Source organism: Microcaecilia unicolor, chromosome 10, assembly GCF_901765095.1.
Source record: "Microcaecilia unicolor chromosome 10, aMicUni1.1, whole genome shotgun sequence".
Classification (NCBI taxonomy): Eukaryota; Metazoa; Chordata; class Amphibia; order Gymnophiona; family Siphonopidae; genus Microcaecilia; species Microcaecilia unicolor.
The window spans coordinates 195,162,694-195,179,223 of NC_044040.1; the positions used below are offsets into that span (position 1 = coordinate 195,162,694).

Consider the following 16,530-nt stretch of genomic DNA (forward strand, 5'->3'; position numbering starts at 1 on the left):
CTGTGCAGGTTCTTTACAGTAGTGAAATACATGTAGTCCCAACATATGCAAAATTGTATTCCAATTCAGAATTAATGAGCTGCTGCAATGCAATATCATGCAAAGCTGCTCCTTAATTATGAATGTACCAAAATTGGGTCCGTGAAAGAGGTTTCAGGGGCCATGTTTTGCAAAAATGAGTTGCAGATATCTTTCTTGTCAGCTGTACCATGCCAAAACCTTGTGCTAAAGTTTGTTATAAAGCTCATTTGCTCTATAGCAAACATTTGTATCTACAGGGTAGTAATTGGCTGGAAATCCCTTGTGTTAATGCTTTGTCCTCTAGATCTACTGTTCTTTCCTTAGTAGCTTTAAAATGCTAAAGCTTCCTTGTTCATGACTTGAGTTATTTAGTCTGTGGCTGGTACAGACCTTCAACTGATAAAAGTATTCAGGTCCTAAAATGAATGATTTTCTATAGCTCAATTGACCAGGGATGAATGTTAAACTGACTGATAAAGGTGAACCTTTGACATCTTAGTTTCCAACCTATAGTAGATGATGGCAGATAAAGACCTGTACTGTCCAACCATTCTGCCCAACAAGATAAACTCATTACATATGGTATGTGACACTTTAAATGTATACCTGGTCTTGATATGTCCTTGCCATTTTCAGGGCATAGACCATAGAAGTCTGCCCAGCACTGTCCCTGTTCTCCAACTTCTGAAGCTGAATCTGTCCAGCCACAATCAGAACACAGACCATAAAAGTTTGCCCAACACTAGCTTTAATTCCGAATTAGCAGTGTTGTTTCCTAATCTCTGCTAAGCTTGCTTGGATCCATTCTTTCTAAACAGGATTCCTTTGTGTTTGTCTCAACAGGACAACTCAAATAAAAATTACCGTCTCAGGTCACAACCAATGCTATGACCATTAGTACGGGGTAATTCTGCCTCATATGTACTGTGCTCCTATTTGAAAAGTTTAGTGCAAATTCAGGTGCAGAAAACCACAGTAGATTGATACCGCAAACCACAGGAATACAGTAAAGCTTTCAAATGGTTATTACATGAACTACAACACCTGGAGGTGAATTAAAAGTCAAAATCCAACATGGCCATGTTTGGACCAAATGACTGCATCAGGGGTAACATGAAATATTGCTAAGATTGGTTAATAAAATATAGCAATCCTCCAGACCAATACTGTCTGGAAGTACTCTTCAGAAAACATAAATCTAGCTTCCCGGCAGAGATCCCTACTAGCTTGAGTGCTTTCTGGCAGCATTGTTCTGGAGGATTACTAAATTTTATTAATCAATCTTAGCAATATTTCACCTGCTTGTTTTGTTATCCTGATGCAACCATTTGGGTGAAACATGGCCATCTTGACTTTTGATTCACCTCCAAGTGTTGTAGGACATGTAATAATCATTTGAAAGTTCAAGCTCATTTATTTCTTGATTTACCGCTCATTCAATAGTCTATTCAGTGGTTTATAATATAGCAAAAATTACAGTTAAACAATTGAGAAAAAAATTAAATCCTAAAAAGTTACATTAAAATCAATAGGGAAAGAATTCTAAAGGGAGAAGCATCTAGCACTCACATTGAAACAGGCATTGTCTCTATCCGTCCAGCACACGTACCAAAGTCATGGGGGATTGCCATATGGTTCAGTATTAAAGAGTGATCCTGAATATGTCACTTCCCCCTAATTCTATATTTAAATTGTGCGTGCAAATTAACGTCCAAGTCGCTATTTTTGAAACCTATTTTTAAGATGTGTTTCTATGCAGTTCGTCTGCAGTGCATCCAATTCACAAGGGGCGTGCCGTGGGCATGCTGGGGGCAGGATTTGGGCATTCCCAGAACTTGGACATTTTTCTGCCATAATGGAACTTAGCAAAAATGCAATCCAAAGAAGAGCAGAACACGCGTATAATATGATAAAAAAGCTTTCTTTGTGCCACTCTGTATAATGTCCAGACGTAGCCATGTTTCGCCTCACTAGAGGATGGATCAGAGGCCAAACCAGCTACTGGAATCCCAAAGGCCACATACATGCAACAGAGTTCAAATCCAATGAAAGCATCAACAGTCAGCCTTGCAGCTTGAATGACGGAGACGGTTGCTGTGTTTCTATCTACCCTGCAAGCTGCAAGGTTGATTGTTGTTGCTTTCGTTGGATTTTAGCTCTGTTGCGTGAATGTGCGCTTTGGGACTACAGTAGCTGTTTTAGCCCCTGATGCAGCCTCTATGAGACGAAACATGGCCACGTACAGACATTTTACACAGAGGCACAAATAAAGCCCTTTTATCGTAGTAGATGTGTGTTCTGCTGTTCTTTGGACTGTTTTCTGCACTGCAGAACATTTTGCTCCTCTTCTGGTGTTTCCACAAAGCAAAAATGGCCAGGGCTAAAAGTTAGAAGTTTTGGCTTAGACCTGTTTCAATCACAGCTAAGTCACAAAAAGGTACCCTAAATGATCAGATGACCACTGGAGGGATTAAGGCATGACCCCCCCTTACTCCCCCAGTGGTGACTGATCCCTTCCCACCCCCAAAGATGTGAAAGAAATAGTACATACCAGCCTCTATGACAGGTCGGCAGGAGGGGGGACCAGAGCCCGAAGTGAGGGGGCACATTTTAGCCGCCCCTGGCGCCGCCGACCCCCCCTGCCATTGCCGACTCCCCCACCACCGCCAACTTTGCCCCCCCCCCCCGCCGACAACCCTCTCGACCCCCCACTCCCACCGCCAACCTGCCGTCGCCTACCTTTGCTGGACGTCAGAAACAGAAGGAAGCCTTTTGCGGGAAGAAGAGGACCTCGGCTGGCAAGGGTCGAGACGGTCGTCGGCAGGGGGGGTCCAGGGCCAAATCTATGGGGGCCCAGGCCCCCCTGGCCCCACGTAGCTACGCTACTGCTTCAGATGTTATGGCCAGTCCTAACAGAGCAGCAAGCAGATTCCTGGAGTAGCCTAGTGGTCGGTGCAGTGCACTGTAGAGAAGGGGACCCAGGCCCATATCTCACTCTATCTGTTACACTTGTGGTGGAAAGTGTGAGCCCTCCAAAACACACCAAAACCCTACTGTACCCAGATATAGGTGACACCTGCAGCTCAAAGGGCTATTGTAGTGTTGTACAATTGAGTACAGTAGGTTTGTGGTGTGTTTTGGAGGGCTCCCCATACAATATAAGGGGGTAACGGTGAGGTGTGTACCTGGGACCTTTTATGTGAAGTCCGCTGCAGTGCCCCACTGCTCTGCTAGGATGTCTGTCTGGCCAGTCTACTAAGAACGCTGGCCCCACATAAATCCCAAGGGCTTGTTTTTGTGCATTTATTTTGTTGGACTTTTTTTCCCCCACCAAAAATGGTCATAAAAGAAATATGCACTGAGCACAAAACATCTAGGAAATGGCCATTTTCGAAACAAAAAGGCAGACATTTTTCTGGTTCAAAAATGGTCTTGTTCACCACTTGATGCTGGACGTTTTTAAGTAAAACTTCCAAAATTGAATTTAGTGTTTTGAATTAGTTGAAGACGTCGCATTTCTTTCACTAGAAGATCTGAGAACAGAGCACTGCAATAATCTAGGCTGTAACCAAACTAAGGCTAACATCATAGTTCTTAGTGCATCTTGATGAAATAAGTTTCAAACAGAGCGAATAAATTCTAGTTTGAAGAAGCATTTTTGTATACTATGGAAGATATGTCAATGGAAGAAAAGTCTTCACCTAGTATGACACTTAAAATTTTCAGCATTGAAACAAGTGGTTTTGAGATTCCATTAATGGAATGCATCCGTTGATGCTATGATTTTCCTGCCAGAGATAAACAGTGCCTTTGATTTATCTAGCTTCCTCTCTCTCTTCTTGTGGTTTGTGGTATCGATCTGCTGTGGTTTTCCGTGCCTTGATTCTTGCAGATCTGGTTGTCGAAGTTCAAATTCAGTCCACAGAAACATAATCCACATCAGACTCTTTTTAAACTTATGTTCTAAAGGGAAAAATGTTTGTTTGCTTTGTCTCTGTTCCCCCCCCCCCCCCCCCTTACAAAGAAAGTACCTGTACATAATACGTAAATCATTTTGATTTCCCATCTCCTTCCTTTCCTTTTCCTTTCACTTTTCTACTTCAGACTCTATTGATACTAACCCCCCACCCCCTACCCCATTTATTAAGCCGCGCTAGCGATTGCCACACAGCAATGCCAACACAGCCCATTCAAAGTGGGCATTACTACGGAAGACATTTCTGTGTAGGAATCATTAATTTTAAAGGACATTAGACACAGGTTTATATAGTCCCTACATTAACAACTACCTAGTCAGTTAATAATTTCCACTGGATACCCAAGTTGGAAATGGCGAATATACTGAGGAGAAATCACAAAGAAGGGCCTTTTTACTAAACGGCAGTAAAAAGTGGCCTTAGAGCACCCTTATGGGGGTCATTTCTGCACACTAAGGCCATTTTTGGCACTGGGGTAAAAAGAAGCAAAAACAAAAAAGGAGGTAAAAACCCTCACGGAACCGTGGGATATAAAACAAAAAGTGAGGAGAGTGCATGAGGATACCAAAAAATATATTTATTCACATGAAAAATAAAAATTGAAAAGTAACATAATATACATAAAAATGACCCGACACGGCCGTGTTTCGGCCCAAAGGCCTGCCTCAGGGGTCTTTGTAACCTCAGAAAATATAACTTGGAATGTGTGCTCCAAGGGAAATAACAAGACAAAATATATTTCACATTTGTAGACATCTCTTCGGAGAGGAGTATTACAAGTTCGTTTTGCTTTTTAATATATTTTTTAGAAGAGAGGAGACCCAAGAGAGTTTTGTCTTGTTATTTCCCTTGGAGCACACATTCCGAGTTATATTTTCTGAGGTTACAAAGACCCCTGAGGCAGGCCTTTGGGCCGAAACACGGCCGTGTCGGGTCATTTTTATGTATATTATGTTACTTTTTAATTTTTATTTTTCATGTGAATAAATATATTTTTTTGTATCCTCATTCACTCTCCTCACTTTTTGTTTTATATAACTGGGGTAAAGAGGCCAGTTTTCCAATTTTTTGTATTAATGACCATATTAGCACATGAGACCCTATTACCATCTATTTTGTAGGCAGTAGGAACTCACATGTTAAATATGGCTAGCGCGTGGCAGTGCCCATGCACTAACCAATTGGTGGCAGAACACATCCACTCTCTGCCCCAGACCTGCCTCCAGCATAAAAAAATGTTATTTTTGTAGCTCGTGGGACACCTTAGCGTGCCTGCGGCAAGCCATTTTCTGCTGCAGTAAGCATGGATTAGTGCTTACTATAGCTTTATACAAGGGCCCCAAAGACATTAAGGGGCAGATTGAGTACATGGCGCTCAAACGGGGATGAACAAATCAGCGCTCAGAGCTATTTTATAAAGGTCACTCCAGGCTGAGCGCTCTTTATAGAATAGCACATAGGACTAGAGGGTGTATTCTATAACAAAGCGCATAGATTTTAGAAATGTCCATGACCCACCCATTCCACGCCCATGCCCACACCCCCTTTTCAACTAAGTGACTTAGAATTTAGGCACATCACGTTATAAAATATGCTTAGACAGTTCTGCGCGTAAATTCTAATCAATGCCAATTAGTGTCAATAATTGCTTGTTAAGTGGCAATTAAGAGCTGCAGAGTGATTGCACTTATCAAACACATAAACGGCGAGTGACCGTACTCACTCGCAAATGCGCAGTAGAGACTTCCCTCTCTACCCCGCCCCCGCTTCAATACGTGATGATGGGGGCGGGACAGAGAGGGAAGTCTCTACTGGCATGCTGCAGACGTCGGAACCGCTCCCCCTCCCCCGGAGTCGCCGCCGCCCCTCCATCTGGCCCGAGCACTGTGAACTTACATCAGCACGCAGCAGCAGGCACATCAGCAAAGCTGCCGTCAGGCTTCCTTCTCTGCCTTTGTCCCGCCCTCGCCGACGTTACGTCACACGAGGGCGGGACACAGGCAGAGAAGGAAGCCCGCCCCAACGGCAGCTTTGCTGATGTGCCTGCTGCTGCGTGCTGATGTAAGTTTACAGTGCTGCTCGGGCCGGGTGGAGGGGCGGCGGCAGCGACTCCGGGGGGGGGGGGGGCTTGGAAACCCCCCCCCCCCATTCCAAAAGTAGCCCGTTTTCACGGGCTCAATGGCTAGTAGGTCAATAAGAGGAGTTTGAACTGTATGCGGCTTCCTATCCGTCTCCGCATACAGTTCAAACTCCTCTTATTGACCTATAAGTGCATTCACTCTGCAGCTCCTCAGTACCTCTCCACTCTCATCTCTCCCTACATTCCTCCCCGGGAACTCTGTTCACTGGGTAAATCTCTCTTTTCTGCACCCTCCTACTCCACCACTAACTCCAGACTCCGTTCCTTTTATCTTGCTACACCATATGCCTGGAATAAACTTCCTAAGCCAGTACATCAAGCTCCATCTCTGGCCGTCTTCAAATCTAAGCTAAAAGCCCACCTTTTTGATGCTGCTTTTTAACTCCTAACCCTTATTCACTTGTTCAGAACCCTTATTTTATCACCCTCTCTTTAATATTCCCTTATCTCTTGTTTGTCCTGTTTGTCTGTCCTAATTAGATTGTAAGCTCTGTTGAGCAGGGACTGTCTCTTCATCTTCAAGTATACAGCGCTGCGTACATCTAGTAGTGCTTTAGAAATGATAAGTAGTTACTGATGGTTGTCAAGTAATTAAGTTGCAAGCGCAAATCCAAAATACGACTTGATTTGCACATGCAACTTAGGTTGCGTTATATAGAATCCGGAGGATAGTGCTGAATCTTGTGCCCAAATCTGGGCGCCAGGAGTTACACTTGCTGAAACCAGGTGTAATTCCTGGCGCCTATCCCTGGTATTCTATGACACTGCACACAAAGTTTGGAATGCGCCTAACCATTCCATAACCCCCCTCCCCCCCCCCCCGCCATGGAATCCACTTTGGGTTGCATGCTATAGGATTTTGGTGTTCAGTGTTATAGAATAGCACACAGCTAGTTGCTAGTTGCTCATGCAAATCCTAATTGCACAATTATTGCCATTAATTGGCTCATTAACCAAGTGGCAAGGACATCTCAGGATCATGCGGAAATTTTGGTGCGCAAATTTGGGCACCCTTTATAGAATCCGGCGTTAGACGCAAACCTGTATCTCTTCCCATTTTTACTTCTATGGCATCAGGTACTCAGTTGTTTGAATATCTTACAGACAGAGAAAAGCATAGTTCCCCATGAAGGGAGGTGAAATATGGAGTGAACATGAGCTCAGTAGAACACAAAACCATTTGACGCATGCTAGAATTTTCTCACACCATTATTTTGAAAGAGAATTAGAGTAGCTGGCTTGGTTATATGAAAGCAAAAACTTAAATCTTCATTTATGTTACTGATCCTATAAATGTCATCAATGTTTTCCCATCACAATGCAAACATAAATAATACATTTACATGAGCTGGACTCTGAGTGCTCTTACATTCTAAGGAACCTCTCCCTTGCCGAAAAGCAGGAGCATCCACATAAGCATTTTGAAACTTAATAGTTTTAAACTAAGCATTAATGTTTCCCCAAAACGTGGTATGGTTGTACCAACCCCTCAACCTGTTGATACGCTAAATGACATCTTCTCTTTATTTTGGTTTGTTAGCCCATCTTCTACAATCAGATAGATTTTAAAAGAGAGCTCATTGAGTTTTAATTTTGTGGTCAAGGCAGGGGTACTTTGTCGGAGAACGAAGCCACTAGGATTCTCTCCAGGGACTCTTCTGTTCCCTGAGACTTAACAGTGCACCATAGGTGATCTGCACGGTGTATTACATGCATAGTACAAAGCAGGCTCTTGAAACCTACTAGCTGCCTAAAGTTGCTTCTGTGACACACCAGCATTACTTGGGGATGGGTTCGAATGCTACCGTTCCAGACGGTTCTCTTACATTAGCATTAGTTAAACAAGGAAAACTGTTTAAACTGCTACAAGTAATTTATGTGCCAGATGAGCAGAGTCAAGAGGTCTGTTGACTGGATCTACCCAAGATACAAGACACACATGTGGCAAGATGAGCATCTGCGTTACCAGAATTTAAGCAAGCAGGGGAAATGCTCTGTACGCTAGAATGTTAAATGTCAGATTTAAAGGGCTGTTGCTAACCTTTGCAAATCTGGAAATACTTGTTCACATTCATTACACTCCTGGACTTCGTGCATCTCGTGGAGGTCATTCTCCTCATCTAGCTTTTCTTGAAAGCTCTCCTCAACCATAGAAAATGCTGAATGAGGCATACTGCAGGGGAATTTCTGATGGTCCATTAGTTCAGCTTTGGACTCAAACAGCTGGTCGCACTCCTCGCAACGGTACTGGCGCTCCTCTGAAAAGTAAATCAATTGCTTACGGGATGCACAAGACAGGGCGCTGAGAGTACTTTGTAACACGAAGAGGCCTAGAAATGCAACGTCAGTTAGTGATGACGTTTTCTCATTAGCTTTTTTATTCCCAGTTTTTTCTGATATTTCTAGGTAATCATATAATCTGTCTTGTCAATATAAAGGATCAACTTGAGATTAAACAAAGACAATTAACATCGGAACCATGTGCTATCAAAGGGTAAATTTTCAAAAGCATTTAGCCTCTAAACAATAGCTCGTTATTCAATTAAATTACAAACACACAAATTGTGCTCATGCCCAAATTTGCATGCAAACATTTTGGCGACTTTTATAGATTTAGGGGGTAAGTGTGCAAAGTTGCATGCCCAAGTTTTAGAATAAGGTCATTTACACGTGTAACTTAATTGAATAATTAGAGGTTAATTAGTATTGGCAATAGTGATAATTGGTGCTAATTGGCGTTAATTGGCAGTTACGAGCATAACTGTCCTTAGTATTCTACAATACGTATAGGCAATTTCCCTAGCATGCAACTGCAAGGGGAACATGGATCTGAGTGGGGTGAACTGGCGGGTTAGGAGCATGCCTGGCACTTACACAAGCATTTTACAGAATACTTGCAGTTATGCATCTATAATTAGTTGCGAGCAGTTATACCCAGCCATTTAGCTAGTATAAATGCTCACACCTAAAGACAGGCGCATAATTATGGACTTGGCCTAGTATTTTATAACAGCAACTGTCTGCACAATTTCCAATATGGAATCTGCGCTCAGCAAGCATCATTCCTGGCCCTTAACTTTAGGCAACCTGTAGATAATTACACCCGATATGTTTTGAGGGGCAAAATTACTAAACGGTAACGGAATTCAAACATGCGTGGGATAAGCATAAAGGAATCCTGTGACGAAGGAATGGATCCTCAGGAGCTCAGTCAAGATCGGGAGGCGGGGCTGGTGGTTGGGAGGCGGGGATAGTGTTGGACAGACTTGTACGGTCTGTGCCAGAGCCGGTGGTTGGGAGGAGGGGCTGGTGGTTGGGAGGCGGGGATAGTGCTGGGCAGACTTATACGGTCTGTGCCAGAGCTGGTGGTGGGAGGCAGGGACAGTGCTGGGCAGACTTGTACGGTCTGTGCCAGAGCCGGTGGTTGGGAGGCAGGGCTGGTGGTTGGGAGGTGAGGATAGTGCTGGGCAGACTTATACGGTCTGTGCCAGAGCCGGTGGTGGGCAGCGGGACTGGTGGTTGGGAGGTAAGGATAGTGCTGGGCAGACTTATACGGTCTGTGCCAGAGCCGGTGGTGGGCAGCGGGACTGGTGGTTGGGAGGCAGGGATAGTGCTGGACAGACTTGTACGGTCTGTGCCAGAGCCGGTGGTTGGGAGGAGGGGCTGGTGGTTGGGAGGCGGGGATAGTGCTAGGCAGACTTATACGGTCTGTGCCAGAGCCGGTGGTTGGGAGGCAGGGCTGGTGGTTGGGAGGTGGGGATAGTGCTGGGCAGTCTTATACGGTCTGTGCCAGAGCCGGTGGTGGGAAGCGGAACTGGTGGTTGGGAGGCAGGGATAGTGCTGGAAAAACTTGTACGGTCTGTGCCAGAGCCGGTGGTTGGAAGGTGAGGATAGTACTGGGCAGACTTATACGGTCTATGCCAGAGCCGGTGGCCGGAGGCAGGGCTGGTGGTTGGGAGGCGGGGATAGTGCTGGGCAGACTTATACTGTCTGTGCCAGAGCCGGTGGTTGGGAGGAGGGGCTTGTGGTTGGGAGGTGGGGATAGTGCTGGGCAGACTTATACGGTCTGTGCCCTGAAGAGCACAGGTACAAATCAAAGTAGGGTATACACAAAAAGCAGCACATATGAGTTATCTTGTTGGGCAGACTGGATGGACCGTGCAGGCCTTTTTCTGCCGTCATCTACTATGTTACTATGTATTGATCCTAGGAAAATATTGAAGCTTTGGAGGTTATGCCAGGAAGAAAAACATTTTTTCTCACGCACAGTCATTAAAGAGATGTTATTCTCAGTTCACCTTTCACCACCACGTGCAGAGAAGTTGGTGGACGTGTTCTGCATTGGGTTTTCATGTGCCAATATAATATTATATTACATGTAATCCACCGTCTCTTTCATGACTAAGGCATACCATGCATTCAGCGTCATTCCATGTCAAGTGGTCTGGTGGTCCCTGCGCGAAGGCTACAGTATGGGGTCAAACAGATTACTATATCTCAGCAAGTATTGCATCAGCGAACGTAAAACTTTACCAATGTTCATTGGGGACATGAATGAATGTTCACAGAAAATGTCATCGAAATCCGTGATGGTCGCGCAGGGACCACCAGACCACTTGACATGGAAAGACCCATCAGGCTTGATGGGTGATGTAAACCACTAACCATGAATATCAGGTGCCATTGGTTCCTGCAAATAATCTTCCGTCTTCATGAACAGTAAGAGCTCCTTTCCAGGCTCAATGACGGCAACAACTCTGTAGAATATCTGAAAAACAATGACTTGCTAATCAATTTCGAAGAAAGGAGGGGAAAAGCCTGTTCGTTAAGAGCAGGGACATTCCAGAGAGCAATGCTAAAGGTTCAACAACTCTTTCAATGATAATGCCAAGTTTTATTGGGTACATTTTGTTTAAATAACTTCAAAAAAATAAAATGATAGCATCCACAGAGTTATTTAGGGGCATACCCCCAGATTCTATATAGCGCGCCTATAGAGATCTGTGCCAAAATCCCGACAACGCGTGTAACTTAATTGGCTTATCAGCATTGATAACAGCACCTAACAAGCAATAATGAGCACTAATTGGCAATAATTAGAATTTACATGCACAACTCGCTAACTGCATTCTGTCATGCAGTGCGCCTAACTTCTAATGTGCACAGGCAAAAAGGGGCATGGAAACGGGCATTTCTTGGACATCCTGAAATTTACGTGCTTAGTTATAGAATATGGTTCAGTACGCCTAAATCTATGTGCCGGGATTTTACGCCACATTTTTGTTGGTGTAAATGGAGGTGCATAGTTTTAGGCAGTGCGTTTTATCTAGTGAAAAAGGTGCCGGTACTCAAATGCCAGGCCACCCTTTAGGGGTGGGGTGATCACTGAGGGACCCTCCCCACAATAGCCAGGCCCCCTGCAACCAGTCACAGAATCTATGACAAGGCAGAATTGGTGTGTAGAGCCTGAGATCTTTCATTAAAACTTGGGGACCGTGGGTCAATTTTAGTAGACAATAGAAAAGGTGCTGGTACTCAGTACCCCCCAAGTACCCCCTCAAAAAAAGCCCTGGTTTTAGGCTCTGAGATATCAACTAAGCATATTCTATATACTGTGCCTAAATCTAGGCATCAATCTATATAAATGAGACATGATCAACTCACCCGCAAATGCACAGTAGAGCCCGAACGTTGAGACGGGAAAACTCCAAGCCCCGCCTCCACTAGCTCCAAAACCAGAAAGGAGGAGGAGGAGTCAGAGGCAGGGCGAGGGGCGGAGAGTACACAACACAGCCAGAACGTATGTGTAGAGAAGGATGGGGCGTGGGAATCGGAGGGGGAAGGAGGAACGATTGAAGGCCCCCCTCCCCGACATTGCCGCCGCCACTCTCGCCCCCCTCCGTGCCGGGCCCCCTGCACTGACATGACAGCGCCTCTCACCTCCTTGTGAAAGCGCTGCAGGCAGCAAAAGATCGATCTTCTGCTGCCTGCAGCGCTTTCACACGGAGGTGAGAGGCGCTGTCATGTCAATGCAGGGGGCCCGGCACAGAGAGGGGAGAGAGTGGCAGCGAGGAGGGTAGCTGGACATGGGGGAGGGCAAGGGAGAGAGCAGGGTTGGTGGACATGGGGGGAGGGCAGGGGAGAGGGGAGGGTTGGTGGACATGGGGGGAGGGCAGGGGAGAGAGGAGGGTTGCTGGACATGAGGGGAGGGCAAGGGAGAGAGCAGGGTTGGTGGACCGGGGGGGGGGCGGCCAGGGGAGAGAGGAGGGCTGCTGGACATGGGGGGAGGGCAGGGGAGAGAGCAGGGTTGGTGGACGGGGGGAGGCCACAGGAAAACAAAAAACTTGCCCGTTTTAATGGGCTTAACGGCTAGTCATTTATAGAATACGCTTAGTCAACACTGATTTCTATGCCAATTTTTTACGCGCCATATATAAAATCTTCCCCATAGCCATCAACATCAGCTACCATTGATATGCTATTTTACCACTAACCGATGCTATTTTAACACCGGTCCCATTTTATGCAATGATACCTAGTTACTAATAACTGGAGTGAACAGTAAAATATCACATCTTAAATATAGCCCACGATGATAACTCCCCCCCCCCCAGATACTAATAACTGGAGTCAACAGTAAAGGGGGAAGTTATCAACATGGGCTACCATTAAGACAAGTTTCAAATTTATTAAAATGTGATATACCACCTCCTGCAAAACATCTAAGCCAGGGGAGGGCAACCTTTACACACAAAGGACGCACGAATGTCACTACTTCCCCTGGCAGGCTGCAGCATTACATAACTGTTGGAACAGAGCTCCACAGAACTTCTGTGGTAAATAAATATATATAAATAAAATGCACGCAACAGTGGAACGCATTACCGAAGGCCATAAAAACAGCGTACGATCTGACAGCCTTCCGGAAGTTACTGAAGACTTACCTGCTCAAAGAGACTTTTAAAAAGAATCCGTCATAAAAGACTGAACATTAAAACTGTACCAGAACAAGCCAACATTGAACTCTTTAATTTGGTTACCTTAATCGTATTGTTATTATTGAACGTTATACTTTATCCTTGATCTCACATACCTGATATGAATTATTTATTTATTTACTTCTAATTTACTTGATATTTTATACACCTTAATTGTAATAATACTCTGTACTTCTCATTCCGTTAATGGCAATCGCCATTGTGACATAACGTAAGCCACATTGAGCCTGCAAAGAGGTGGGAAAATGTGGGATACAAATGCAGCAAATAAATAAATAATGATAGAAACAAACTACTAGCATGGCTATTCTATAAATATTTGCAAAATACAGTATTTATAATCACCAAAACTCTGGTTAATGATATTTTCTGTGTATATTTCCCATGGTCTCGGGAGGGGGGGGGGGGTAATCACATAAAATTCAGTGGTGGCCCACTGACCACAGGCTGTCCACCCATGAGCAGGTTATATCATACTCAACTGTCTAATCTTATACAATAAAACTCACCCTCAACGTTCTGAAGACACTGACGTCACTTCCGTCACTTCCTTCAAGACGGGTTCGAAGGGTTCATGGTGATGAAGCCACCGAAATCGCCAAGTCTCGGGGCCACGCCCTCGCATCACACGTGATGACGTTGAGGGCGGAGCAATGGCGTCACACACCGAGGGCGGAGCAATGGCGTACAGTGCGTTCAGGAGGTGCGGAGCAATGGAGTCAGAACGACGAAGGGGTCGGTAGGTAGATAGGGAGGGAGGGAGAAGGGGGGAGGTGTTGGGGAGGAAAACCTTGCTAGCGCCCGTTTCATTTGCTCCAGAAACGGGCCTCTTTTACTAGTATATAATAAAACAAAAAAAAAAAAGCGAAGTTACAATATTCATAACGGGAGAAAAAAAAATACCCCCTAGTTACTAATAACTGGGGTTAACAGTAAGGGGGGAGCTATCAATGTGGACTACCATTAAGATGTGTTGTTTTACCACTAACTCATGCTATTTTAGCAAAGGTCTCATTTTATGCAATGAGACCTAGATACTAATAACTAGGGTTAACGGTATCCCCCCCCCCCCCCACCACCACCACCAAGATGTGTTATTTTAACACTCAGTCCAGAAGTTCATGACATGCACAGAAGAAAATCTACATTCCAATTAATTCCCATCGTGAATAGCAGTCATTATTTAAATCCCATTAGGAGCAGGACTGACCCAATGGCTTGGTGGTAATGTAGGAGATCTAGGTCTGACTCCCATGTTCAGTTTCTGCTCCTCTGGCTGGGAAAGGAGCGTGCCAGTCATTGCACAATGGCATCCCCTAGTGGCCAGACCCAGAATGCACATGCACTGGAATGCAAAGGAAGCAAGAACTGTGATTTAAAACAAAGACGAAAAAACAGTGAATAGTTGCAAACAAGCTCTTGATGCCATAACCACAAAGGGCATTTTTGCTGCAAGAGCAAAAGCTGAAAGCTCGTCTCTTCTTCCAGGCCTTTAACGGAAGAAGCAACTAGCTAGCTAATCACACACACCAGGACTAACACCAGCGGCAAATACCGTAGCAGGACTTACCTACTCCTACTTTGAGATCATTTTCATGCGCATTTTCTGATTCCACGTGCAACTTTTCCTTAAACCCTTTAGTGTCCAATGTTCCCGTAATAAGCCATATGGGAACAGATTGATGGGAACATTGGACACTAAGGGGTTAAGGGGCCCTGTTATTAAGCCGCATAGGTGCCTACGTGTGCCCAATGTGTGCCAAATTGGAGTTACTGCCCGGTTACCGTGTGGCCCTTGTGGTAATTTCAATTTTGACGCGCATCCGCTACGCGTGTCTGAAAGATATTTTAAAATTGCTGACACCCGGCAGCTATGCATGTCAAGTGGCATTTGACGCGCGTAGGTCGTTACCGCCCAGTTACCGCGTGAGACCTTACCGCCAAGTCAATGGCTGGTGGTAAGGTCTCAGACCCAAAAATGGACACACGGCATTTTTCATTTTGCCACACGTCCATTCTCGGCAAAAATTTTAAAAAGGCATTTTTTGGTAGGGGTGCTGAAAAATAATCCTGCGCGCACCCAAAACCCACGCCTACACTACCACAGGCCATTGTTCAGGGCACCTTAGTAAAAGGACCCCTAAGCTAGTCACCTTTATATTCTATGTAACTCCTGTTACTCTATCATATCTGTCTATATGTCCCATCTCCACTTACACCCTATACCGTCTACTATGAAGTTTTAACGTGTATTGTGTTGTCACTGCCAGTAACATACTAGTCCATAGTATATATTTTTATTTGAATATTTTTACTGCTGTAATTGTCTATTGCCTATATCCAGCTTATTCTTGCTGTACAGGGCCTTGTGTGAATTTCTTCACAAAGGCAGTAAATAAATTCCAATATTAAACTCAAATCTAATTCCCTGTGCATCCTCATGTGCTGGTCTGATAGCAGGTAGGTGTTGATGGACAAAAGAAACTTTTCTATGGAGCCCGACAAGTCGTCTCAGAATTAATTTTAGCACAGCACAGACAAATGCACACAAACCTCTCTGCATTCTCCTCAGAGCCCTCATTGTACTCAACCTGGTCCTCGGAACACACCTAGCTGGTAAGGTTTTCAGGATACCCACAATGAATATACATCGATTGGCATGCCCTACTTCAATTCAGGGCCGCCGAGAGACTGGGCCAGGCCCGGGACAAGGCCGCCCCCGGGCCCCGCCTCCACCCGCCACCAGGCCCTCTCTCCACCCCCGGGCCCTCTGCACAGACCTTAAGCGCCTCACCTTCGAAAGCACAGCAAGCAGCGGCAGACCACTCCTTCCTTCCGTGTCCCGCCCTCGCCGGACGTAACTTCGCGAGGGCGGGACACGGAAGGAAGGAGTGGTCTGCCGCTGCTTGCTGCGCTTTCGAAGGTGAGGCGCTTAAATTCAATGCCAGGGAGCGACAGAGTGCGGGCCAGACTGCGGCGGCGGCGCCGGGGAATTTTGTCCCCCCCCCCCTCTCGGCGGCCCTGCTTCAATTGTATGCAAATCTATCTCATGCATATTCATTATGGGTATCCTGAAAACCTGACTGGCTGCCTGGGTCGGAAGGACTGGGTTGAGAACCCCTGCACTACGCATTGGTTAGTGTGAGACAAAAATAAGCTGGCATCAAAATTGCAAATGGCGCTTATGAAACACAGAGTCAGATTTAGCCTCGTTTTATTGCTTAAAAGGAAGGGACCAGAATTTTGGCTGCTTTTATTGTGAAGCACTGCGTACGACTGGTAGCGCTACAGAAATGATTTATAGTACTAGTAGTAGTTTTATTAGCACTAGATGTTTAATCGTAGGGAGTCTTTTACTAAAGATTAGCTCACGTTATCTGCAGCAGGGCCCATT

At 45.2% G+C, this 16,530-nt stretch overlaps 1 protein-coding gene across 3 annotated transcripts in view; it reads right to left on the reverse strand.

Moving 5' to 3' along the window:
* The window catches only part of MECOM (MDS1 and EVI1 complex locus), a 777,983-nt gene that overhangs the window by 86,032 nt on the left and 675,421 nt on the right, over window positions 1-16,530 (reverse strand). For all 3 annotated transcript variants that reach the window (XM_030216133.1, XM_030216132.1, XM_030216134.1), the window contains 2 exons: window positions 10,804-10,906; window positions 8,180-8,396 (listed from right to left, as the gene is read on the reverse strand). In XM_030216133.1, coding sequence (XP_030071993.1) covers window positions 8,180-8,396; window positions 10,804-10,906 — 320 coding nt within the window. The remainder of the gene's footprint in view (window positions 1-8,179; window positions 8,397-10,803; window positions 10,907-16,530) is intronic.